Source organism: Plectrocnemia conspersa, unplaced genomic scaffold (genome assembly GCF_051122295.1).
Source record: "Plectrocnemia conspersa isolate PC_06_02 unplaced genomic scaffold, ASM5112229v1 ptg000003l, whole genome shotgun sequence".
NCBI lineage: Eukaryota > Metazoa > Arthropoda > Insecta > Trichoptera > Polycentropodidae > Plectrocnemia > Plectrocnemia conspersa.
Window position 1 is genome coordinate 25,195,883 of NW_028277167.1, and position 27,813 is coordinate 25,223,695.

Genomic DNA, 27,813 nt, shown 5'->3' on the forward strand with positions numbered 1-27,813 from the left:
AACAAGAAGGTCGTATAAATATTGTTTTAATTTTACCATATAATCGCTTTTGTAGAGAAAGAATTTTGTATTAATAATGTATAAATTCTAAAGCGATATTTAGCAATATTATATCTACTTCTCTATTTATGTTTGTTTGTTTACATCTTCGTAAGTATATTTGTTTGTATGTTTGTCAGTTGATAGTGTATAAGATAATGTGCCTTATATTAAATACAACTAATAATCAACGGAAATTTATGTACATATGTAGTTGTTATGGAAATTAATTAATAGATTAAAGTTATACTATAAATATAGTATATTTTCTGAATATTAACTAAATTATATTTATTTGCAATATAACTATTGATTGATAATTAAATATATACAATATTAAAATTTACTATTTAAATTAAATTTATTATATTAATATACCAAATATTTTAAACGCAAAATTTGTTCTTATTTTATTAAAGTCTTTATATAAATATTTACATATATACATATGTATTTATTTACTAAGTCATACATGCGTATATAAGCCCAAATGGTTCAATAGCTTTGTTCAAAAAAATTACATACCCACCGTATTTTCCCATTATACGGGGATTTAAATGACATTTATTACGGATCATTAAGCCATTAGCATCAGGACCTTTTCAATGGGATCCCTTATGCTAATGTGGTTTTGAAATTTTCGATAATCTTAAATTTACACTTTTTTTGATATTATAATCCTTGAATTTATATAGCATTATTATAACTGGCATTAGCACAGTGAATAAATTAACTTCTGTTTTAATATATAATCTGAAAAACTTTAGTGTATATTAAAAATATATATCTTTGACATTTTAAATGAAACAGATTATTAACCATATTGTCAGTAAGGTAATATTACTATTACTTATTAGATTATATGTTCGTTGTTTCATCAGTATATACTATGCTAATATAGTACCTAATTATATTAAATAGCGGCAATGTATATTATTATACAGTTTGGTTACTTTGAACGCGACTTTAGAATTTAACCCAAACTTATGTCGGTTAAATCAAATCACAATCAAGCAAATGGAGAATATTTACGTCACAGCATACCCAAAACTAGAGCACCTCTCAAAAGCGGCGCAAAGATTAGTACTGAAGAAAGGGTTCCTTCGAGACAAAGAGATAGCATAACTCTTAAATTATTTAACGTCGTTTTGAAAGACGTGTTCCGCAAACAGGATTGAAACAATCGCGGAATAAATATTAAAATCGTAATCATGACTGACGCAAATGAAAGAAAGGTCCTTGCTGTGGTGGTGGTGGAGAAAATAATTACACATCTAATTATTGTTGATATAAAATGATAATGCCATGAAAATAATTTGACGTGTAGATTGCTTAGATAATTTGTCCAGAAGATGCTGTGTTTAATTAATATATTTATTTTGGAATAAGAAAAAATCTAAAAAATATCAAAAAATAATTTTATTAATTCATTAATAACATTTTTTTTCTATCGTCTAAGGAGCCAATTATGAATTATTATGCATATTCCATTATATAAAAAACAGATTAGATTTGTCTAGTGTGTTGCGTAAATTATTTTAATAATTTATTTATATACTTTTAGTAAAACTAATAACTATATAATTACCCCCTTTATAAATTAAACAAACATGTACAGTGTACATTATACATTTTCTGTATATAATAACATACAAATACGACCCGAATTTTGAGGACGATAATTAGAAGTGATGTTATTATGTTGTTATACAATTAGAATAAGCTCGATGAGTTTATCCTAATTGATCTAGTTAAATATTTATGAAAACATATTTTATAATATTAGTTAAATAATCAACAATGTGCTTTAAATCTTATAATACAAGTATTATTTTTATGTATTTATTACCCATTAAAAGTATAATACATTTTAGAAAACATAAGCATCTATTGAGTCGATGCTTTAATAAAAAAGTTCTGCTGAATATTGATAAATGTCAGAGTTATAAAACCAATTACTTATAATAATATTAACTTTATAAACTTAACGCTATCAAAGCTTTTAACATAATAGGTATTTTATTAAAAACCTTGTAAGTTTTGAAACATATTTAATAAAAATTATTGCTTTGTATTATTTTAATATGCCAGTCCACATCATTAAATTAATATTTAATTTAATTTTAATTTAAAATTATTTATAAGAATATATAATATATAATTTATTTCAAATTATTCATCTAAATAAACTGTATTGTTTTTTTTAAATATGATTGATAAATTGTAGGTTTTTTTGCAGTAGAAAGTGATAATCGAACAATATTGCTTTACTTAAACAATAACATATTCGATACAAACAAAAATTTGAAGAGAAAATAAACTTAACAATTAAAGGTAATAGCGAAGACCGTAAGGTCTAGACTGATAATCCAGAGGCCACGGGTTCGAACCACGGCATCAGACTCACATTTTTATTTAAAAATGCGCTAATAATAAAAAGCGGCCCCAGCTGCAATTTTTGATTATAAAATATAATACACCGTACTATTTATAATTAATCGTATAGATGTCACTGTTTACCGACAGAAAAGTCTTATTTATTTATTTTTAATAAATCTTACGTTACAACGGGAAAATCTGTACCAGCTGAGTAAGTCAATCAGACATAATGAATATCTACAAGTAAGCATTGACCACCAGACTTAAAATCTGGCAATCGGTGACATCTTTATTATTAATTATAAATTATTATGTGCGGTTTTTTTTAATAATATTGCACTTTTTTATAAATAAAAATTCGAGTACCGCTGCCGGGGCTCGAACCCGCAACCTCAGAGTTACTAGTCTGATACGTTACGGGACTACGCTATGCCGATTAACTCATATAGATTCAAAAAAAATACGTTACAACGAAAGTTTAAAAAAAATACATTAATTACTGTATACTATTGTTAAATATATGTTTTTTTAGCGCATTCAGCTTATGAACCACAATACATGAACGGTTTTTCCATCGCGAAAATGCCGCCCCAAGCTAGTGCTGCCCAGGGCGGTCCGCCCCCAGTTAGTCATGAGAGTTTTTCATAAAATGTATAGTTTGTGGCTATAAGTGATGCATTAAGTGTCTTTAATATTTAATTGGTATCAAATTTTTATTTTTTAGGTAAAACTATACATATAAAAGTATCTCCTCTTTTTACTTTAATTTTTAGTAACAATTCTAGACTTACAAATTAAATGCAGTTGCTAAATATGGATAGATATTATACAAATAGCGACTATGAAACATTATTTATTTGGTGTTTTATCATAGTAAAAGCATTACAATTTACATACGCAGCAAATTGACTTATAAATATTTTTTTAACATTAAATCTATGATTACACTAAGCACTCTCAAGTTAAATTTAAATATAATTGAACTAAATCAGTTATTATTATAAATTATTTTCAGTCTAAAAGTATTTTTTTTATTAAACCAATTGCTATTGCAAAAAATATCCAACTAATTGTATTAATTCTAAAGCTGATATAATATTATTTTTAATATTAAATACATTTCGTTAGAGTGTGTGTATAGTCGCTACCTTTATATTAAATATATTTATTAATTCAGGGCAGTTCTATATATGTATAAAAGTATTTTAAAAAAAATATTCTAATTATCTTTTACTTAAATAAGCTTTTAATTGTTTTAATATTTGATAAATGCAAGTGAAATCTTAGATTGAAGTATTTTTTTAGACGCGTTCTAGTAATTGACGTTACATGTAATAATTTGGTGACCAGATAAGATAATAATATTCCATTTGACTTCTATCAAGTGCTGTATACGTATATAGTAATATAATTGTGCGTAGTATGATTTCCAGGGTTGTAAGTTTTTTTAAATATTTTTTTGTAATAAATAAAAGACGGAAAAATACTTTTACAATTAAAGTAATATGACTATAGAATATTTGTTTGTGAATGTTGAAATAAAATAATGTTTAAGCCCCGTTAATTGTATTAAAATATATTTTTTAAATACTTACACCTATAGTATCTTAATATACGTTTTAATAACGTCACGTAAAATATTTTGTAGACGGCTTGTGTGATTTATAGTAATCAATTTAATTTCGTTGATTTCTAAAATCCACTTGAAACATAATACAATTGAATGCAAAACAGTCTTGGCAATTGATGCTATTCCCTGCACTACATAAACTACTAATATTATCCTGTATCGTGCTTAATAGATTGTTGGCAGAGATTGAAAACCTTTTGTCAGTGTATATTATAGTGTCATTTACGAGATTGCTCGATTGTATTCTATATATAGTGATCACAATGACAACAATGAAAAGTCAAGTCGTTCCGTATAGTGTGTATATAATCGTGTGACGTCTAGGGCTTGAACTTAATTACCGTGAAATGGATAAACAATACTTTGCGAGCACCCTGTGTCGACGTGACCCGCTTTTGATCGCCTAATAAATTTACTACGACTGAGTGTATAATTGAAAATTATAATTTTGTATAGAGAGCAGAATATGTGTTGACTGACGCGGAGATGACGCAGCTTTTCTGAATGTAATCTGTAGGATGGGAACTTTTATTGTACATATATTTTTTTATATACGAGCATTTTTGATGAAAAATATTAAATAACTGAGAAAGGAGCAGCAATTTGTTTTAAAATTAGTTTTTTAAATATGTAAAAAGTGGTTTTTGTATTGATTCTTTATAAAATCAATCTATTATAAAATATAAAGTTAGTATTAGTGATTCTGCATCGCGAGAAGAGAGACAAAAATATCAAATCAACACTTTTGTTGTCAGTAAAATCATACATATTAATTTATTAAAAAATCTGTATTTCTTTTGGTGATTTATTAGTTTTTTTTTCTTATTAGGTTGTCAACCTCATATTAATTAAATCATCATAAGTATTCGATTCTAAGCTTTCTGAATTAGAAAAGAGTTGTTTTAATAAATATTCTCCTTTATAAAAAAAATATATTTTCTCTATCTATTAAAAAATATATCACTAAAAAGTTTTTATTGACAACATAGTAGGGCTTTAGTAAAAAATGTATTAAATCAATGAGCTGCTTATTTTCTGCCAACATTTCTAGTGATAAGCTTTTTCATAAAAAATAAAAAATCGGGGAATTCAAGGGTAATCTTAACACAGAATTCCAGTAGTATATACAATAAATTAGATTTATTTGATTATAAAATATACTTATGATAAGGTAATTTTAGTAAGCAAAAAAATGTGCAAACGAAAAAAAACAATTGTTTCATAGAATATAAACTTCTCTCACCTCTCTGTCAATTTTTTAATTTAATCTATATAAAATGATAGAGCTTTTGAATTAGAAATCTTCTATAGTCCCTTTTACATATCGTCTGCATTTTTATTATTTTTTCATCAGGAAAAAGTCATCGAGCAAAATAAATTATAGTCGGAAAGGGCAAGATAAAATTAATAAGATAAAATCTTTTGAATCAAGTTCTTTGAGATAATTTCAGGTCAATTTCGAGGTAATTTTGAGTCAACTTAGAGTAAATTTTGCAAGTGTTAGTTTTAAAAAAACTATTTGCCATTTGTTGTCTATTTTCTAAACTATATTTGCTAATTTTTATGTCTATTGTATCACACAACAGTAGTTACATATATTTTTATGAAACTCAAGTATAAATTGTGGCATAAATATTTTTTTTGATATCGAACGTAACATCAAAATTATCCCAAATAAACCAAAATACGTCGATTTCTTTTTGAAAAGCTATTGATGAGCATGACTTAACGATAAAACTTAACTTTTAGAAATACGAAATTTATTCCGGATACACCTAATATATAAGTAACTTAATGAACTATTTAAAAAAGACGTTATTAATTTAGTTAAATTTTAGCGCAGTATCCAGGGGGTGGAGGCTCTCTGGTGTCGCTGCATCAAGTGTTTCGTGGATTCCGAAGATTCTCTGTTCCAAAATGGACCCTGTGTTACTATTAGATTACTGCAAATGTCTTAAGATATGATTTTATTAGATGTTTTTCACTTCTATAAAAATTAAAATTCTTATTTTTACTTATTGATTTTCTCAAGATTTCTCAAAAAATTGATATGTTAGAAATAGTATGTGATTATAATTATTGTAAATATATTTATATTATTGATAAACATGAAACTGAATAATCGTTAAAGAAAACATTTTTTTTTGAGATGATGATTTGTTAAAATGGACGCGAATAATCAAAAGATCAGAACAGATCGATCTACTTTAATTGATCGCGTTACAAAGGAATTTTGCGCTCCAAAAAATAATACACAATTGAGAAAAACAGCTGTTGCTACTTAGCATATTATATATTTTGAACAAGATTTAAAATTATCTGTAAAAAGCCCCCATACATTTTTGTAATCTGCGGTTTTTTATCATGTGAATTTTAATGTAGTATTTAGATTATTAAAGAAAAAATAAGACCGATTAGAATAGTAGATAAAATCATTAAAAACTTATATATTAATAAAAAATCATGCATATTTTTAAACATCTGGCACGGACCCATCATTTTTATGCAGCAATTATATATCATTTTAAAATATTCGTACAAATTAAATTTAATGCAAAAAAAAAGATTTATGAAAATTCTCGAAAAATTTTCTGATTTTTAAAAATGAGAATTTTTGATTTGGTATTTTTTTCAAAAAAGAGACACCAGTTCGAAAAAAACAAATTTAGAGGTTCAGATTAAGTCACATTTTATGTATTTATTGTAAATATTTCGTTGCAGAGTAACAGACGTTAGCCCAATGCGTTACAACGGGTTAAACGCAATCAATAATTATTTAGTAAGTAGTGAGACTCCAGATCGAAATCTAAGTCTGTATTAAAGCTTACAATGAATATATGTCACTATTTATGATCTAGCTAGATTTTATTTTAATTATTTATCACAATGAGGTTTAAAAAATCTAGAATTACTTAACTTGTGGTTTTTATTAAAAATTATATTTATGTATATAATAGTCACTAATTCAGAAAAAAGTGCTTTTCGTGTATTAGTTACTGACTTATACCAACGATGGCGTACCTTTTTTGCTGACGGGTCAGAATCAAATTGACAAATTGCAATTATATGTCTGCGAGTCAAATGTTATCACCGAGTAATTTAATAAATATAATAAAATGAAACAAGTTTATTTAAGTGAAAAACGTTACAAATAGTCAATTGTTATTATACTTATCTCGCCGTCCTTGAAATCAGATATTTTTGATTCGTGTAGCACATGTAGCTGCCACGCATAAAATTAAAAAACCGAAACATACAAACACAAATTATATTTACAAACAGGAAATATATTAACGATAACTAATCACCACACATGTGATATTGTTTAATAATAGCTTACTTTGTTATTGACATATAGAAACAAATGGACGGTTACATCCATAAAATTGAATGAAAATACATGACGATAATCTAATCAAACAACTTGCCAGGGTATCTGTTTTCCTTTTTATATTTTTACAATCGTGCAGTTAAAGGCACGTTCTTTTCGTATCATCTGCGTGAAATAAAATAATCAAACGAGGCTATAAACTTTTGGCCAGAAAAAGAACAGCGGCATCGATTGAATTTGCGATTTTACGACATAAAATTTGTGATTTATGAATATGAAAATAACCCTTTTGAGTCTGAGAAGAGTATCGGCACAAATCGATTTGTTCAGATGAACCGTGAAGGTATTTTATTACACCAATAAAAGTGCGAGCTGTTCAAAATGGCAATTTCAACAACTTTCCCTTGTCGCACGAGGATCCTCAAATAAACTTAGGTATATCTGTATCTGTGTTTACGTATATACAGATAGAGTAGAAAGTATACTCTTAGACATGTCTTTTATATTAATGACATCCGATCAGGCTTAATCCTTCATCTTTATAATATGATATTATTTTAGTGCTAAGTAGAACGCACACCTTTTATAAGCTATTAATAGATCGGGACATCTGTTTGTTTTATGGGCTTTAATTAGTGTTAGAGTGCAAAATATTTATAGGATCAAAATATTATTTCCAAGCAATATGTTGATTAATTTTTATTTAAATTTGTCGTTGTACTTTATTGTGTTTTTATATATTTATTATACATGTATGTAATTTGTAAGGGTTTTTGAAATATTCTATATATTCTTATATTTCGGGAAAAAACTTTTTGATCTACTGATTCGTTATATACATATATATACATTTTCGTATGCTTACTGACCCGAAACTTCTCTAAGCGATGAATGTAGAAAAGAAGCGTTTGCAGGGTATCAACCACGAGATCTTGAAAAAGTGATGGTTTATTTATGGAGATGAAAATTGGCGTTGAAATCACATTGTTTTTTTTTGTTTCAAAAAAAAAAAAACAAGATGATGTTGCTGTATGGATGAAAAATCTGAGCGATATTTTCTCGGGTATGATAAAAAAAAATACGACGATAGATATGAATATATTATAAAAATATTGACGAGGGTTCTATAACTTTGTATTAAATGTAAATAATAATTCTGAGGTGATATATAAATATGACACGAGAGGCTTAAAAGTATAAACGTCCATGTCCATAGAAATATTTTATATACGATTTTTTTGACTCCGTCAAAAAAGAGTCGTGACTTTCATATTTTAAATATCTGTGGTGTCAGAGAAGAATGATGTAATATTATTATTTATTATAAAAAATGTTTTCATATTAATAATTTTTATTATTTAAATAATAAATAATTTTATTATGCACATACACATTATTAAAATATAGTAATTAATGCTAATATATATTAATATTATTGAGTACATAATTGATTTTTAATTGCGTTATTACATTAAAACTTCATACATAACTTTTCTTATTATTTGAGGCATTGTTATGAATATATAACTGAATATTTGAATACTATTTTATTGCCTAAACTACACTCTCTAGAAGTTGGCAAAGGTAGGCCAAGGACGGAGAATATAGTGGGCTACTTCGGTCGAGTTCGGTTCTGCCTGCTCTAAAATCTCTCGAAAGTTGCCCAAAAAGGTAAAGTGGGGGTAATTCAGTCGACTTGGCCAGCTTCGGAGCTGCTCTTTTGAGCGCGAGCGGTGAGATACTTCCCCTTTCGCTCTCTCGCGTGTTAAGTGATGAGAGTGAGAGAGATAATTATATTGTGGTTCGCAAACTGAGATAGAACGAGTAACTCGCTTCAATTCCAGTATGCGCGTAGACGTCCTATGGTTAACACGCATGACGAGCGCTGCATCGTGGGCACGTGGTCAAGTTATAATACCACATGCTTATTTCAACAGACTCTTACTGACATCTTTGAATATTTTAGGGCGCCAAAAGGGATTATTTATATTTTTGATAGTATATTCTTTTAACAAATATCGTTATTATATTTTTTTTCATATACAATTAAATAATTAAAAAATAATTAGTAGTACTTGATTTTGTTAAAAAAAAACTTTTGCAACATCCTAGATTGGTTTATATAAATATCACACCATAAAGAATTCTTATTTAGAATCGATGGCGACAAATTCTAGGATCGTCACACATGTGGTGTTCGTATTCTGAATATCATTTTTTTGCCTTATGACATTTTGCAAAAGTCGACAAAGATTTTGCGTAAATTGAATATTTACAACCGAAAAGTTTTCATTGAAATTATATTGGTGAGTGCCCACACAAACTTTTATAATTATCAGTAGCGTAATTTTAATAATATGACAATTTAAAAATTGCGATTATTTGGCACTTTCTTCGATTGCGCGCAAATATGCCGGCTGTACGTGACAGCAGCCGCCGTCTGAACGTCATCCAATTAATTACATTTTTATAAATGATTGTGTTTGATATATTAAAATGAATAAATTACTATTTCGATGGTATATTTAGTTAAGCACTTTATTTTTAATATTACTATTACTCTAAGTATATTATAATAAATAATATATTACCGTTGCTTTTATAAATTTATAAACTCAGTGTTTTATTAGTATGACTTATTTTGAACTATACCGAATTTTATGTATGAATACATATTATTAAATTCATATTTTCGACATAGCTGTATACGACAATACCCAATGATTGTACCTATAATAATTGAATAATAGAGGCAATCACTTTCAGTCGGTCTTTCTGTCAATGTGACTTAGTCTTGGACAATAATCACGTTCATCAGCATGCATTCAAGTGTGTTAACCTAGTTTTAATGAAGTATAAATTTATCGAATAATATTTTAGTATATGAATGTGAGTCTATGACATAACTACAGTTAGTCGTATTCAATATGTTTTGGAGAAATCGTTAAGTTCGAGTATATTTTGCGAAAGCTAGTGTTCTAAAAGTTTATGTTTAGGTAATAAATTTAAAATAGATTATTGAATTGTGTAGGTAATTAAATATAAATTTAGTGACATTGACATAAAATACTAAATGGATATAACTTTATTTTATTTTAATTGGTTTCCGAGAAATATCTCTAAAATGTTTAATACACTTACTGTATAAACATTACAATTTACATTAGGGCTCATTTATATCGTCGATACTCAGGCTTAAACAGCTTTAATTAAGTAAAACAAATACATGAGTAATCGATTTGCTTATTTAATATTCAATCAGCGAATTTCCTTTCACGTATAAAATATTGTTGAAGGATAGAATATTTTAGCGGATCATTAGCACAATCGTACACATATAATAAGGTCATTATCGATCATATTCATATAAACATATGTCATCGCTCCTTCGATTATGACACATTTTGCGGTTTATCGTGATAATAAATATTTATGGCATTATGCCAGAATATTAGGCACTTCACACAAATGTGTATTTACTTACTTCCTGCATTTTAAATTAAATCCATTAGAAAACATTGTTTGGTTACGACGCGTGAATACTTTATAGACTGTGTCTTATTTTGTTTATATTGGTAGGTAAACAATATTAAGTAAAAAACATTTTTTTTGGAAAGCATGTAAACATGTTCTATTACATATATATAAATAGATTTTTTATTATATTCACTGTGTATATTTATTTATTACTAATTATGAAATATTCATTAGTGTATAAAAATACGTACAATTAGAAAAATTATAATTAACAATAACTATATAATAAAACATTTTATAATTGGTACAAAAACGTATATGATCAACTTTTACTGCCACTCACATTATTGTGTAAAAGACTGTTAGACAGCTTTCAACATTTTAATGTCAGTAACTTGACGTTCTAAATATTCTACTGAATTATTTATAAGATTAAATATTAACTTAATATTTTGTTTTTCATTAATAGTAACGTTAAACCCTTTATTCATTATACACTTAAAAGTTTAACCTCGTTTATCTTAGTTTGATTGATTTGTGGTTTGTTCGTTTTTCAATGGCGTTCATTTTATTGGAAAAGCAATTATATGTGCCATGGTAACTGTGCTCTTTATCATTTATTTTTCACATGAACTGTTTTTTATATGTGATAAAATTTGTGATTGTACAATTTATTACAATAAAAAAAAAATATTATTAATTAGCGTGAATTAAACGATTCATATTTAGTGATGCTAGAAACGTTCATGTGTAAACAACGTGTCACATTTTTTAGAGGTATGTAATTTAATATATATATTTTATCGAATGTTTTTAATTGGCACACGTTACTATTAATATAGTAATTTATTTTTCTTATATAAAAATCGTCGTAGTATTTGGTTCTATGTTGATTATTAATATTTGGTTCTATGTTGATTATAAAATGTTTAATGGATCATTTTGTGTACTTAACCTATATCTACATTTTCGTAATTTATAAAAAATTTTTTTTTTGTATATTTAATTAAGGTATATTTTAAAGAGGCAAAATCACGATTTATCTTGAATATTATAAACATATTTACAATTTTATAATAAATGAAAGTATCAATATCTTTGTGTTTAATTATTGGAAAAATTAAAAAAAGATTTATCTAATAAAAGCTTAGAATTTTATTTCAATTCACAAATATAAAGAAGGATATATTTACATATGCTAAATATATTGATAACGTTTTACGTTCCTTAATATAGCTGTAAATCCTTACACACATATATGATAAACGAAAGTGCATTAGAACGTAATAAATCTTCCTAAGTCTGAGTATAATGTTAACAATGGATGTCGCTTTAAATTTTCACTGTCTACATGACAAAGATACGACAAAATCTCATAAATATTAAATTTTTAATTTTATTATATTTATTTATTAGGAATGATTGAATTATTAAAAAATATTTTTGTAATAATAAATTAATTTTACGCATAATTGTTTTTTGCGTAAGGTTTTTATTTAATATAAAAAATCTTGAACGCCAAGAAAAATCTTATTCATTATGGCAAGAACAGTATGGGGTGTGTTTGGCCTTAAAAAATTATGAAAGTGAGATAAATAGTAACTTTAAAACCCAGAAAATCCATTTAGTATTGATCTCTATATTTTATAAATATATTTTTATACCATAAAATAAAAAAAAGTTTAAGTACTCTAAAGAAATTTCAACAACCGTAATTGAATAAGCTATCATTAGTACCAACGCGTAAAAATACTGATAATTATATACATATATACTCCATCGATTATTGAATTATTTTAAATTAAAAATAAAATGAGAAAGCAGTGGCAAGAAAATAAAACTCTTGCATTACACAAATTGATTCATGATATTTGTGATAAAATTCAGAGCCTAAAAAACGAAATATTTTATTATGAAAAGTAATTAAATCGCCTAAAAATAAACACTCAGAAATTCCTTGGTTAAAAATTGGGCAAGAGATGTTAGCTGATAATTTTTACGTATTGTACTAGATAACTAAAATATTTGAACACTCTTAAGTAAATAGATCGATTACAAAAATAGAAGCATTCGAGGTAGATAGGTGTTTAATTTGCATAATTATCATACTGCAAAATTTAAATGTCGTTAAAAAATAAAATAATAAAATAGTCCTAAAATCAGATTAGATAACAGTTTAATAAAACACATTTTTATAATCTGCATTCATTACTAAACAAGCATCTTTAACGCCTGCCTATCTTTTGAGTATTTTCTAATCATTTGGAAAACTTATTACTGTCATTTAGTAAAATATTTGAAAAATACTAATTTTGTGTTTAAAAAAATATTTGAGAAATAAAATTATCAACGAACTAAAATCTTGAACTTGTAATAATTATACTTTTACGCGTTAAAAGCGTCATAAAACGATCTATAATGTTAATACATATTTTAATTTAGATTTTTAAAGGCATCCCCAATATGCTATCTATGCAATTGCAATCATTTCAGATATCTGTTAGTTACAGTTAGTGTTAGTAATATTTTTGAATATACTATCTGTATTTAGGTGGAGGAAAAGTTGGAAAAAAATCTTATATTGATAATTTTATGAGCATTTATATATTTATTAGCTAATAAAAAGTAGAATAAAAGCATAAAATGTCGAAATCAACCTCAATGTATTTAGTTAGCATGAAACGCTGATATTTCAGTACCAGTTTCATAAAGAACAGTTTAAAACATTTTTTAACATGCAATAAATACATATTAATGACAACGAATGGTTATTCACTGATTTATTTATAATAAAAGAACTTATTTCTTCATAGCATATTACCATCATCATTGTCATATCATTAATGCTTTACGTCGCAGTAATGCTTGTAGTTAAAGACTGAGGTTTAAGATAATTAAACTTAATACATACGTAAATGGGCCATGGAGTAATCAGTAGCAAACTTTACAGCATCCCTATATTAAATAACCATAGAAATGTGCGTGTGTGTGTTCTAGATATGTTCAACTAGAGTTTGATAATTTACTACTCCCTAAAGTGTCGAGTGGTCCATTGTTGATTTTGAAAGCTACAAGTTTTCGGTTCGCCATGCCTTATTCTTGCAAGAAGCTCAGGATAACCTCGAGCTCCTTTCAAGCCGCTCAATAGAGCCTCCAAACAACAAGACCAAATCTAAACCGAAAGAAAAAAAGCTCGTGCGAACAATGTGTTTGTGAAAAAAGTGAAAAGCGTAGTCATGGAGGTCGGATTGACTTTGGACAATGCCAGCGATATAGGCTTAAATCATATCAAGGACTACGTGGAGAGCACAACTACGCTGGTGTTTAATTCTAGCGATGATTTATCAGAGGAGCAGTACATACCATTTTCGACCAGACCAGAGACCTACATAGTGCCGGTGGTGTTCGCCATTATTTTTGTGGTCGGAGTCTTGGGCAACGGCACCCTAATTTTGGTTTTCCTGAGGCATCGAGCGATGAGGAACGTACCCAACACGTGAGTAGTAATTATTATTTCTTATATAAAAGTTTTTTTGATTCATGTCTTCCGTTAGCAAATGTAGATGGTTAAAAATAGAGTTGATGTATAGTATCGAACGGTGGTACTGTTGGCCGAATTTCAATTCCGAGAGGAAATTACTAAAATGTCATAGTGATGTATGTATATGTAAGGTTTAATATCACAGATCGAAGATATATTTATTTAAGGTCCTACAGAAGCTCATTATATTTTCATAATATAGAAATATATATTCATCGGCTTTTTATGAACGTGTCTATTAAAAGATTGAATCTGAATTATTATTCAATAATGTTTTTTTATTGCAATATCAATATTTTTATATATAAATAATTTACATGTAATGTGTTAGGTTCTAAATAATAAAGTAAATGTTTTGTGTAAGTAACAACGAATTAAAAAATATAAATCAACTTTATTTGAAATTTATATTGCCTTGTATATAAAATTCTACACCCTGTACAACGTTTATTATTAAATAATAAATTAAAGTCTGCAACATAAATCGTTTTCATTTAAGTAGACAAAACATTTGATTTATTGTGTGCCCCTAAATATATTATTTATTAGCATTTGACGGCATTTTAATAATTTATTGAATTAAAATTTTATTTCAACTACATCTATTAATCTTTTTGATAAAATTTATTTATGCTTATTGATTTAGGTTTACGACTTTCGTTTATAAAGATAAATACTGAATTTAAGATTTTTTTAAATAAACGAAAAATATAATATATATAAATAGAAGCACTATAAAAATACATTTTAAATAAATATACGCGTTCAGTCATTTACTGGAAAAATTCCAAGTATCATACGGTTAAACGAAAGTTGAAACCTATTCATGAATAAAATTTGCGTTTATACGGTGAACATGTTTATTTATCTTTGAATACAATATTTGTCAGCGATTTCTACTAAAACATTTGGGGAAAAAAACAATTCTTATCACAAAAATGTTACAAGTAACATATTTATTTATTTGACAATACAGAAAAGCGGTTTGTTCGCTGAACCTTTTTTCATTCTAAAAAAAAATATTTTTCCCATTGTTCAACTTAATTATAATTTAACAATCAAACTGTTATATTTATAAAAAAATGTGTTGAATAAATTAAAAGCTTTTGGAAAATATCATATAAAAAAAATCATCATTTAACGATTTTAAAAGAAAATGTATATTAATCCTTTGAGTAGTGAGTTAATTTATAAACATTTATTAATTTGTTAGTATATACTTGGGAGTGAGTTAATTTAACGTATATTTCCATAATTATTTATTATTGCATTTATAGTACATAATAATAAAAAAATGTATGTTTTATTAATTAATTTTAACACATTCCTACAATTAAATTTTGATAATTTATTTTACATATTTATTGTATATTATTTGGCTTTTGTAGATGATTTTATATTAATACAGAGACTTTCTATTTTTTTATGAAATTATTATTAAATATTTATTGTTATGTTAATTTAAATTAAAAAAAATATTATATTATATTAATGTTTTAGGTTTCTTCCGTTATATAAATATACTATCAGGGGTACCTCAAAACAGTAATAGATCGGCCACCGTACATGTACGGCGATACTCAAAGGATTAAATGCAGTGTCAAATCTTATTAAATACATTATAAAGTTTATCGACTATTTAATATATCAGATCGATCCATAAATCCTAATGTTTGTAGTAATATATTTATAAAAAATAGTATTGTTTTTGTTAAAAAGTACAATAAATAAGTTTTTTATATTTATTACCAATACAAATAAATTATGTTAAAAATACTATGTATTTCAAATATCTAATTTCATTTAAACGAATAAATTATCCACAATATTTAATATATTTTATTTTAAAAATCTGACAATAATTGTCAGATTTTTAAAATAAAATATTTTTATACACTTTTGTGATTATGATGTGAATATAATGTATTAATATATATTTTAAAATAAAATATATATTTAAACAGATTTCACGTGTATTTTGCTAAGACATTATCATAAAATTACTATTTCAATGTCAATTATTTAATAAATAACTAACTGTCGGTACCTCACGACAGTGAGGTACCGACAGTTAGTTATTTATTAAATAATTGTTGTTCGGTTATTAATATAAAAAATTTCGTTTAAATTGAAATAGTTTAAAAAAATATATCGTGTTTTTTACTGTCGTAATCAGTGTTGCCAGTAAACAACTAGAAATGTAGGTTATGATATAATATATGCTATGTTAGGAGTAAGTTAAAAAAAGCTAAAAAGTAATTATTTTATTTTTAAATACAAATCCGACTATAATGATTAGATAGTTTATCTCAATGTGTCAATGTTGATAGCTTATCTCAATGTGTCATGGTTGCCATTATATTAATAATAATTAAACAATTAAAAAGTAACAGAAAAAATAAGAACACTCTCTTTACCGAGCGTTCCCTCTAGGATTATAGGATTTATTGATTTAATCGACCGTATTTTTTAATTAGAGACAAACAGAAGGCAGGCCAAGAAAATAAGCAAAGATCTACAACAGGCTTTAAAGACTAATATAACTTGAAAACTAGCCGATATATGGCCTTTCTTCGATCTGATCTGTCAGAATATCATAATAAGGTACAAGGTTTTTCATCTTAATGTCGCAGAAATACACCTACTATAGACGTTGCGAGAAAAAGTGACAAGAAACAACGGTCAACAATATATATATATATATATATATATATATATATATATATATATATATATATATATATATATATATATATATATATATATATATATATATATATAACCATTTTATATCGAGGGAAAAATAAAATTATGTACATTATAAATCAAACTTGCCAATACACATTTGAATAGTAGAGAACAACCTTTATTTAATATTGAATGTGATGATGTTCTCGTAATTAAATTTAGGTACCTGTAATAAAATTTCACACCTTTTATAAACTCAACAAAAAGAAAAAGAGCAGGTAGTCGCATATTTATTTTTTATACATAAAAAATGGTAATTTTCCATTATTGTTTTTGAACAAATAAATTTCAGACTGAATTGAAACATATATCAATACATCCCTATGAAACTTTGTTCTTTGAAACAATGGTATTTTGAAAAGTTAATATAATGCGACGAACGTATATTCACGCACGCTTTTGAAATCATTTCACATATTTTAATACCCCAAGTTTGTTTATGAATACCATGCTTCGAAGCAATATTGATAATCTGGAATATTTGCTTTTAGTTAATCCGAGCGCGACGCGTAACCGACGAACAATGGTTCAAAAACAATTTGATGTTAAAATAATTAAATAATAACACAATACATACCATAAATTAAATCACTAAACGTTAAATTTATAATATATGAGTTTTTAATCTTAAATAATATATGCCACATATAATTTATTTTTATTATATTTTTTATTAGATAAGTTTATATTTATATACTTTATAAGGTTAACTAAGAAGTACAATTTATCTTAGTAGATATGTTAATAAACATTTAAAACAAATTAATTAATCTTGTTCTTCAAAGTTTGAGTATGCTTTATTAATTATTAAATTTTAAACTAGCATAAAACATATTTTTAATAAGTTATGTGACAAAAGTAACACGTACTTAAAAGTAGATATTTATTTATATGGAAAAATATGTTTAATTTTACATTATATTTTTAAAAAACTTAACATTTTCTTAATACTAAAAGCATGCTTTATATTGCAATAAAAAAAAATATTTCACTTTTTTTCAAAGGGGAAATCTATGTAAACATTGAAACTCGTGTTTACGTAAGCAACTCTGAGAAAAGAGAAACATTAATTCACTGGAAAACAATTCTGCACTCTTTTTACTAAAAATATAAAAATACTATGCTGATAGTCAATTTATATATTATACAAGTCGAAATTTTAATGTAATTTTATATAAATATTATAAGTCTTAAGTTTTAATTTTTTAACATTATAATAGACGTAGCTCAAATTAAATTGTTTTATAATTATATTATTAAATTTAAATTAATAAATTTAAAATTATTGATTAAGTTATTTTTTATATTGAGCACATTTTTATTAATTTATTAAATTTTTGTCATTTTAAATTTGTAATATATACAGTTTTAGATAACATTTTAATGTTTTTATAAAGCTAGTAGGATTATTTTACTGAAAGTAAGCTAAATATTGTTTTTGCCACAAATTCATTAAAAAAAAACAGAAATAATATGTAAATTACTATTATATATAAAATACCCCAAACGCATAATATTTTGCTAAGTTGCATAGCTATTTTAAAATAATTGAAAATGTTAAGTAGTTTTTTATAGATTGAAGCATTTTGACTATCATAGAAAATATTTGGTATTAATGTCTAATTTCAACCATTAAATTAAAAAATAATATTTATAACGCAAAAAGTTGAGGGTCCGGTATTCGCACATTTGCTAGCTTCGGTACCTCACGACAGTGAGATACCGACAGCTATTTACTTAATAAATAATTGCATTAAAATAATTGACAGCGAAATAGTAATCATAACATCATAACACAAAAGTGTATAAACATTTTTATTTTAAAAATCTGACAATTAGATTTTTAAAATAAAATATACTAAATATTTAGGATAATTTATCCGTTGAAATGAAATTAGGTTGTGAAACACATAAAGTTTCATGTCGTTTTTATTTTATTTTTAATCACATTTTTAATAAAACTCCATGAAATTAAGAATGTATAATATTTACTTTACTATACCATGACAGTTTGAATTCTGTACGAAATATACGATATATATGATATATTTAACAACATTTTTACGTGTTCGGTCACGCGTTCTAATGTACCCTATTTGCGATATACACAAGAAATCTCGTAAATCGGTTGCCATGAGTTATGTTCACATATTTTGGAGTTACACTCTGTGTCCACCATACACACTAAGAAAACGTGGTGGAATTAATCAGACGGAAAAAGGCCTCATCCTTTTCTTTTTCTCCCTCTATCCAAATCGATATCTACGTGTCTTATTTGGACATTTTTCCACGGCTCGTAAACACGCGTGTAGTGTGTAGCTGAGCACAAAGAGATATGTGTATTTGCGCTTTTAGGCCGTTAAAAAGCTCCTTTGGCAATAAAAGCTCGAAAAGTTCCCTTCGACGATACGATAAGGGGCGATTGCGCTCTGTGCATTTTTTTGTAAAAAAAAATGTGAGATTGAGGTCCCGGCTTAATGAGCGCCTTTCTGCCGTTTTTATAGCTCCGATTCTTCACTTGGCTTCTTTTAGGTTTTATACCATTAGGTCGCTAAGAATGAAAGGTTGACGTTGTGAATTGAGCAATCCTAAGATTTTTGTTACGCGAATTGTCGATTATGTAACAAACGTTATGCCATCAGCCAACAGCTCAATAAGTGACCATGACATAGATCGTGAAAATGTTTTAGAGAACTTTCAGGACTTAAAAATATTTATTTAAATTATATGTATGTTTCTGAATAAAGGTTTCTTATGTTTTTTTGTATTTTTAAGACTAATCGCTAATATCTATATCAGGATTAAAAAGTTTATTGCACAAAAATATATAATATTAACATATATATGCGCACTATAGGTTTTAGTATCGGGCGGTGGTGTCTAATGAGGAAGATTTGTATTACTTAATGTTATAAAAATATGTCTCTCGGGTCTCTGGTTCATTGTGGTTAGCTTAGTCTGTGCTCATGAGTGATGCGTGCGTGATTTAGTGGTGATGTAACCAAGTTTTATATCATTCATAGTGGTCCTTCAATGAAATTTGAACAAATGGAAAAAAAGTAAATTTATGATTATTATCGTTATTCTTCGGAACAATCTTTTATTGAAAACGCAATTCTAAGGTGGCCATTTGTAATTGAAAACGAATGTATAAAAAAAAAGAATTGTTTTAAAATTTATAAAAAGAGATTACAATGTTTTGTTAATTATTGATAATTGGTGTCTGCCTGTTGTGCGTTATTATGTTTAGGCAAACTAAATAATGAATTATAATTAATTCTAATAAATTTGCTATAAATAAAAGTCATTTATACATTAAAGTATAATCAATTTATAATCACTTGATTTATTTTCGACTTTTTTGATCACTCTAATTTTTTTTAAAATGCGTTTAAAATAGAGCTTATAAATATTTCAGTTGCATATAATAAAATTAAAAAGGTAAAATAGTTTGTAAAAAAGTAATAGTATATCTACATTAAAATAATATTTACAAATAAAAAAATAAATAGTTAAATACTATTAAATCATGCTACTGTAGGCATAGTTGACGGAGCATATTATCTTAGGGCATAGACCCTTGGTAACGCCTAATCTAAAGACTGTTCTAGCTTTTTAGTTTCGACCCTATAAATTGGGTTATGAAAGTGCCATGGAAGTAAGGGGTGCTATTGTAAGCCCTCTCCAGGATTCCATAAATATGCTCCCATCAGAGAAAATCAAAAGTTCAGCGTCATGCTAGGTTTCGCAAGTCATCAATGGAGGCGTCTGGCTAAGGATAAATATTGGGCCTGCAACTATTCTTTTAATTAAAAATTAATTAAAATCAATTATACTCATTTATTTATTATTGAAATGCAGAGTGATTCGGAACGTTCTTAATCTTATTTTCTAGAGATTTATTTTAAAAAGAAAGGTAAAAATAATTATGAAAGTTAAATTTATTGTATTATTGTGTTACGATTAGTATAATAAATTATGGATTATTTAATATTTTTGGAATAATATCCAAACTCGAAAAAGAAAAATCACTTTCCGCCCAATCCAAGGAAATAATTTATAATGCTTTTTCTTTTAATATATTCAGAGCAAAATTGTTTTGAGCCACTACATACAACTTTAATCCTAAATGCATATCGTGAACGTATTTTATTACTCTTGAGTCTTTGAAGTTGAATATTCTACTATAGGGGCCAAAAATTTTCTGCTTAGAAAGAGAGTTATATATATAAATATGGATATTCAAATAATCAAACAACTTTCGATATGACTTTAATGCATCATTACTTCAAGAGCTCTACAACTTAAACTTACTAACTTTGACCAAGAAAAGATTTGAAGGCTCAATTTCAGACCATTAATATCGCAAAAGCGGCCGCTTCTCTCTTCGCACTCTCTGGTCCAGTTTGCTTCGGAGTTGCTTGCAGCTTTAGGATGCACATACGGAAAGAATACTTTACGTATTAATAGCATATACAAACAATACGCGTCAATCTAAATTATAGTACAAACAAACTATATAAAATGAAAATAAACACTTTGGATACAAAAGACAGAAAAATACATTGTTTTCGCCTTATTTGAGGCAAAATATACAAGAAATGAAAAACACCGATATATAAATATATCTTTATATATAATATCCAGAAGTGTTAGCATCGTCTAATAACAGATAAGAAAAGTGAAAATCAAAGGCTTGACGTGTTAAAAAAAGTCCTCAAATTTCACTAGTTTAACTGGAAAAATTGGTACCAAGAAGCTCGTTTACATATTTTCTGTATTAATTGAGATGATTGTATTAAAATTAAATGTAAATATATTTTGAGCTGATCTTGAAATAATTGTTCTTGCAGTGTATATTTAAAATACTACGTCAATTTTTATGATAATCAAAAACAATCTCTTTAAACAAATAACACTTATTTTAATTGTCATTAAACAAAGTACAGTAAAGCACGTGAATCACGTACACGTAAACCGTACGTGTTTGCATACGTGATGTGGGTTACTGCACGTATTATGTACATTTTTTTCATTTATTTAAATTACGAACCACTGTGCAAAACAATTTCGGAAACAGTGTGCAAATAAATTTGAGGGTGTTTAATGAGTACGGGTATGGTTGGGTGTTTGACGCAGATTAGAAATTGTGTCTCCATAAATTTTCCAATACAATGAACGAAGACAGAGGACCGCAGGTCACTCTAAGGGTTAAACTGATATTGCAAGGTCGGTGTAGTACGTGATATTACCATGGGATAAAAAAATGTTATATTTTCCAACCGAAGGGAATAATCCAAATAAACATGAAACCTAACTGAAAAAAATTAAATCTAATCTCTTAAACCAGTTACGAAAAATCATACATAAGCTTTATAAATAAAAAATATTTTTTTTTAATAATAATAAAAATATAAATTAGGAATATAGTTATGTAAAATAAATGTAGTATATACGTGCTTCATTTTCGTCAAAAATTTTTTTTATTTACGACTACACATAACCATTGAGGGATTAATGGCGACGTTCAGTGGAAATTTTATGTTAAAACATTTATTTTATATGTGCACAACCGCGGTTTTAATTCGTGCACATAGACCCTCTGTGGGAGGGCTGCCGCGGTCGGGGGGTCCTTTTAATTAAGCCGAAAATAAATTTAAATGAAACAGTTTTGCTATAAACCATTTAGGCCTCGGCTTCAAATCACTTTTCCAACTTCGTTAATATTATATTTAAGGCACTAATTATGTAAATGACGTTTTCTTAACTACCCAACGTTGCATAAATGTTTTACGATTTACGGATTGAAAATATATTTGTGCAAATCTGCAAATCATTACTATGATGAGACAACTCATAAAAAAGCGCGACTTCCAGATTAAACATTGACATGGTTATTTTAAACACACCTTGCTGCGAAAAAGATATGGTAATATCTGCTATTTTGCCTACTAAATAAAATCTGCTCGTACCATTACTTTCTGAATATTTTTTGTATAACTACATTTTTAACTTAAGGTAAGTAGAACATTTGTATTTTATTAGAATTTTTATTTAATATTTATGTATATGAAAATAAATTTACATAACTCTTATATTAATGGATCTCTTTATAAGAATTCTGAAATATGTTTTTTTTCGAAATTAAATTCTTTTATGTGCGTAATTTTTTACCCAAATTTATTCAATTGCTTCTGGATCGTTTGTTGAACGAATACATATTAGATGTTGGTGAGATTTTTTGAGAATTTCGTATTTCACGATATAAAAATATTTATGTTTTTAAATATTAACATATAAAAGCTTAACTGCTGTTTAATACTATGTGAGGAATTTTGACTAATGATACGATTTTAATTAGTAAGTTTGGTGAATAAAGGCAAAGTATGTAACGAGATTGTGTTCAAAGCCATTGAGGTGTTGAAACTATAAGTTGGTTATAGTTTCATCATTTAATTTATGGAAAAGTGCTTCTAAAGAGGTATTCAAGTATCGATAAAACATTAAAATGGATAACTAAATTAGATTGAAAATACTCGTATTTTAAGATCGTGCTTATACAAGAGAAAATTAAATTTATCATTTTCTTAAGCTATTAAGTAAGATTATATTTATCATGCAAAAAAATATATTAATCCCTTTTTTAAGAACTTATGTATAGTATAATATGAAAATATTAATATATGCGTTTATTATCATTTTAGAATATCTTTAATAATATTGTAATGTAATGAATAAAAAAAATGTATATATAATGGCGCATTACTCTTTTCATTATATATTAAAAAAATTAATATTCATTAAAAACATATACCGTACATTATGTAATTATACCTACCATTTTCAACTAAAAGACATATTAATATTGTTAATGGGACACAATAATAGACAGAGAGTTTCAAAGAGCAGTATCTCTGTCATTTCAGTCGCGAGAACCAAAACATTACATTTTCCGATAATAATTTCCTGTACTTTCCAAGGAAAATTTAGGGTATAACTAATTGTAATGTAATTATATTATTTATATAGAAATATATTCACATGTAAGTACTTTTAAAACTTGAGTGCTCACAAACGTACATGTGTATATTTACTATACACTCATAGGTTTAATTTAATTTTCGGGCATTGTGCGAAATTCGTTAAATGTGGTTAAACTCTGTAATGACTCAAGGATAACGACTGTGTTTGTGAATAATCTAAATATATCTATTACACGAATAATATTTAACTGTGGCATCGTTTAAAACATTAAAGTTATATTTACACATTGTTAAAATAACTACAGGGCGTGAAGGAAAATTTATTTTATTTTATGGTATTTTTTAAGCAAATGCTTTTTAAAATCATTGATTAAACTGTTTTATTTTCACGGATAAATATGATAAATAAAAAGCAAATTTATAGCTTAAATATCACAAAGATTTTATTTTAAAATTATTCATTGCTAAATGTCTAGATATTCTAGATTTTTTTAATTTATACATTTTTGCTTTAATAAAATCGATTGATCATAAAATATGTGACAGAATTACACAGTAAATTTATTAAAACCCTATGGAGTAGGATTTTTAATCGAATATAAAAATATTTGATTATACGAACTATTCACTCAATTTTCAACTATATATGAATATTGCAATTTTTGTAAAATATTAGTTTATACTATCTCGAATGAAATTTGCATTTTTTTTAGAATGAAATATTTTGTATACTTGAGCAACACAAGTATTCGTTTTTTTCTGAATATACCTGAGTGATTGGCTATAAAAAAATTTGCTCTTGTAGCTTATTGTTGTATTTTTAAAAAATGCTTGGTTGATCAATCTGGTTATATTAAATTTATTGCACGATAATGTACATATAATATACACATTGTTGTATATTATATTAGTCCAGTCAAATAAGGGTTTAACCTCGGAATGAAAGATAACAAGCTGAAATTTTGCACAGACCTTTGTTTTGGCGTTCTAAATATATGCTGAAAAGTCTCAAAAGATATCGTGTCTGCTAATCAAGATATTAAAGGTCAAAGGTCATAAAAATCGTTTTTTTGCAAATATCTCGCCTCTTTTGCGTCGCATGTCATTAAATGTTTAACAAAACTTATAGAAAATAAAATTTTCTACAAGTTTGTTATAATTTATTTCTTCGTATGGTTAATGGTTTTCGAGATATAGCGCGGGGAGTGGGAAGCGCGCATCCGTTTATAGGATAACGCTATGTAAACTACGGAGCCAGAGTTACCTGTACATTCTTCCACAGTTTCGTAGAAAACATCGCAAATTGTTATCTGCGCTGAATGAACCCATCTAAAGCATTATAACTTTCAATCTCCATATCTTCAAAAATCATCATCGATAATGCAAAAAGTAATACGTATGGCCTCTGATACTTCTTGCAAAAGCGGGACCATCCAACATTTTGTCGACAGAATTCGATGCATAAATTGTACTGAGAGCTTCCTTGATTCCGCTTCCATTCATTATATACCCTATGCATCCAATAAAAGACATAAGCATATGAAAGCCTCCTAGTTTCACAACTACTCTGGACAAGTCTGAGCTAGCATCTGAAGCTGCTACGATTTCACGTGCTTTTATGTACAACGGCTGATCAAAAGTTAAAAGTTGTTCTTTGTTCATGTTTCTTGGCAGTGTTTATAGCACACTGTAATGTAGTGTAAATTGTGTCCATATTACTCACAGGATGATGAATAAAAGTAAGAAACAGAATCCGAGAAGTTACAAAGTTCTCATTGTTTTTTGTAAGTTGTTCAATAAATCCATTCCACCCTGGCAACGGTGAGATATTTTTCCACTTTCCGTACTTCCACAACAAATCAACTACATTAAATATTTGTTCGGTTAGTTCTTCTACATCATTAAAATGTTGAACTTGAATCTCTTGCTCAATCCGGGTACGACATGATTTTCATACACTAGAAGGGGTATATGTGATAGTGCTGCTAACTCCTTTGCACTTGGTTTCATTGTAAATTTCTTTATGCGGTCATCAGATATAACTTCAGATTTTGGAGTTATTATTTTTATCATTCCCATTATATGAACAGTATTATAGCCATCAAGAGTATAAATATTTTTCTGCATTATCTGCTGCATACTGTACTAAGGCACTTGATTATGATGGTTGATTACGAGGCTGTGGGTGATAAACAGCTGAAATTTAACATTTTACAGTATCACTATATGAAGCGAAAAAACCTAAACTTGACAAAACATCCAAAAGTATTTTTGGATGTTTGGCCTATCTGTATTTTTTCTATGAAGAAATACAGATAGGCCTATTAATAACTGCGAAGAAAAGAACCGTTTTCGTATGAAAGTCATTATAGCATGACTTATAGCTGTGTATTTCGTTTTAAAATGCCCCGTCTTTCCTTTTCTGTTCTTTATAATAACTTCTTGCAGAAAATGTAATAAAGTTTTCGGAATTTCTTCATAAATATTTTACTCGGGGGCGGATAAGACTTGGTCTCAACAACAGAAGATCGAATATCTTCTCTAATAATCGCCGCAGCAGCTTCCACTACGCGCAAGTGTTCTTCTTCCGAAGTGCCTTTTTTATTTTCATACCAAGAAAAAATAGGGAATGATCCAATCTTCGATATAACTATAATATCAGTTAAATATTTTTCTCTTAATTTGGAAATGATCTTCTTATCATCTGGTACATACTCCGTAAGGACATCTCTCAACTCTTTCAATTTTTTCGCACAAATTTCTTGTCGAGCAATATTTCATTTTTAATTCTTAATAATACAATGAAGAAAGTAATAAAATTATGGTTCAAACGACTTGCCGAGACCACTTTTTTCACGATTGTTTACTTTTTCAAAGCTTATACCAAGTTAAGCAGGTAGAAATACTCGCTGGATTCTATAAACGGATGTACGCCTCCCACTCTTCGCGCTATATCTCAAAAACGGTTAATGATAAAAAACAAATATTATAACTAAACTTGTAGATAATTTTATGCTTTACAAGTTTTGGGAAGCATCTAATGACGTGCAATGCATAAAACGCGAGATATTTGCAAAAAAACAAATTTTTTGACCTTTGACCTTTGATATCTTGATTAGCAGACACGATATTTTATGAGACTTTTCACCCTGTCCTTAGAACATCAAAACGAAGGTCTGTGCAAAATTTCAGCTTGGTATCTTTCATTCCGAGGTTTAGCCTTTATTTCGCCTTATTTGACTGGACTATATGTATATTATGCGTGCAATAAATTTCACATATACTAGCTTGATCAACCAAGCATTTTTAAAAAATACAACAATACAATTTTTGCAGACTATAATATAAAATTATCAATATATAGATATTGAATATATATATTGGGAGTCAGTGTCAGATGGCGATGTTAAATGCAATGTTTAAATTTACGACCCAAGACCTTAATCGGTGTATAAGCTACTTTTTACTTATGTTATTGAAAGGTAGACGATAATGTAACTTAATGCCTGAATTTTAATATAAACATTTTTTTTTAATTTTAATCTATTACATATGAGATATTATTTATGAACTGAAATAGCTTATTATTAGAGAATCTTCAATATCTAATATGTATTTAATGATCATGATATTTATCCCTGAGATTAGGATAACTCTTAAATATTTGACTAAATTTACTTTTATT

The 27,813-nt window shown here is 27.0% G+C and overlaps 1 protein-coding gene across 3 annotated transcripts in view; it reads left to right on the forward strand.

Annotated features, from left to right (window-relative positions):
- LOC148237078 (neuropeptide CCHamide-1 receptor-like) overlaps positions 1-27,813 on the forward strand; it is a 98,932-nt gene that overhangs the window by 19,236 nt on the left and 51,883 nt on the right. Inside the window, exons 1-2 of one of the 3 annotated variants that reach the window (XM_088183479.1) lie at positions 11,567-11,633; positions 13,854-14,352. In XM_088183479.1, the coding sequence (XP_088039605.1) occupies positions 14,093-14,352 (260 nt within the window). In that variant the 5' untranslated portion in view covers positions 11,567-11,633; positions 13,854-14,092. Of the gene's footprint in view, positions 1-11,566; positions 11,634-13,853; positions 14,353-27,813 lie in introns of those variants that run through there. The other 2 variants (XM_088183480.1, XM_088183481.1) reach the window with 2 other exon arrangements.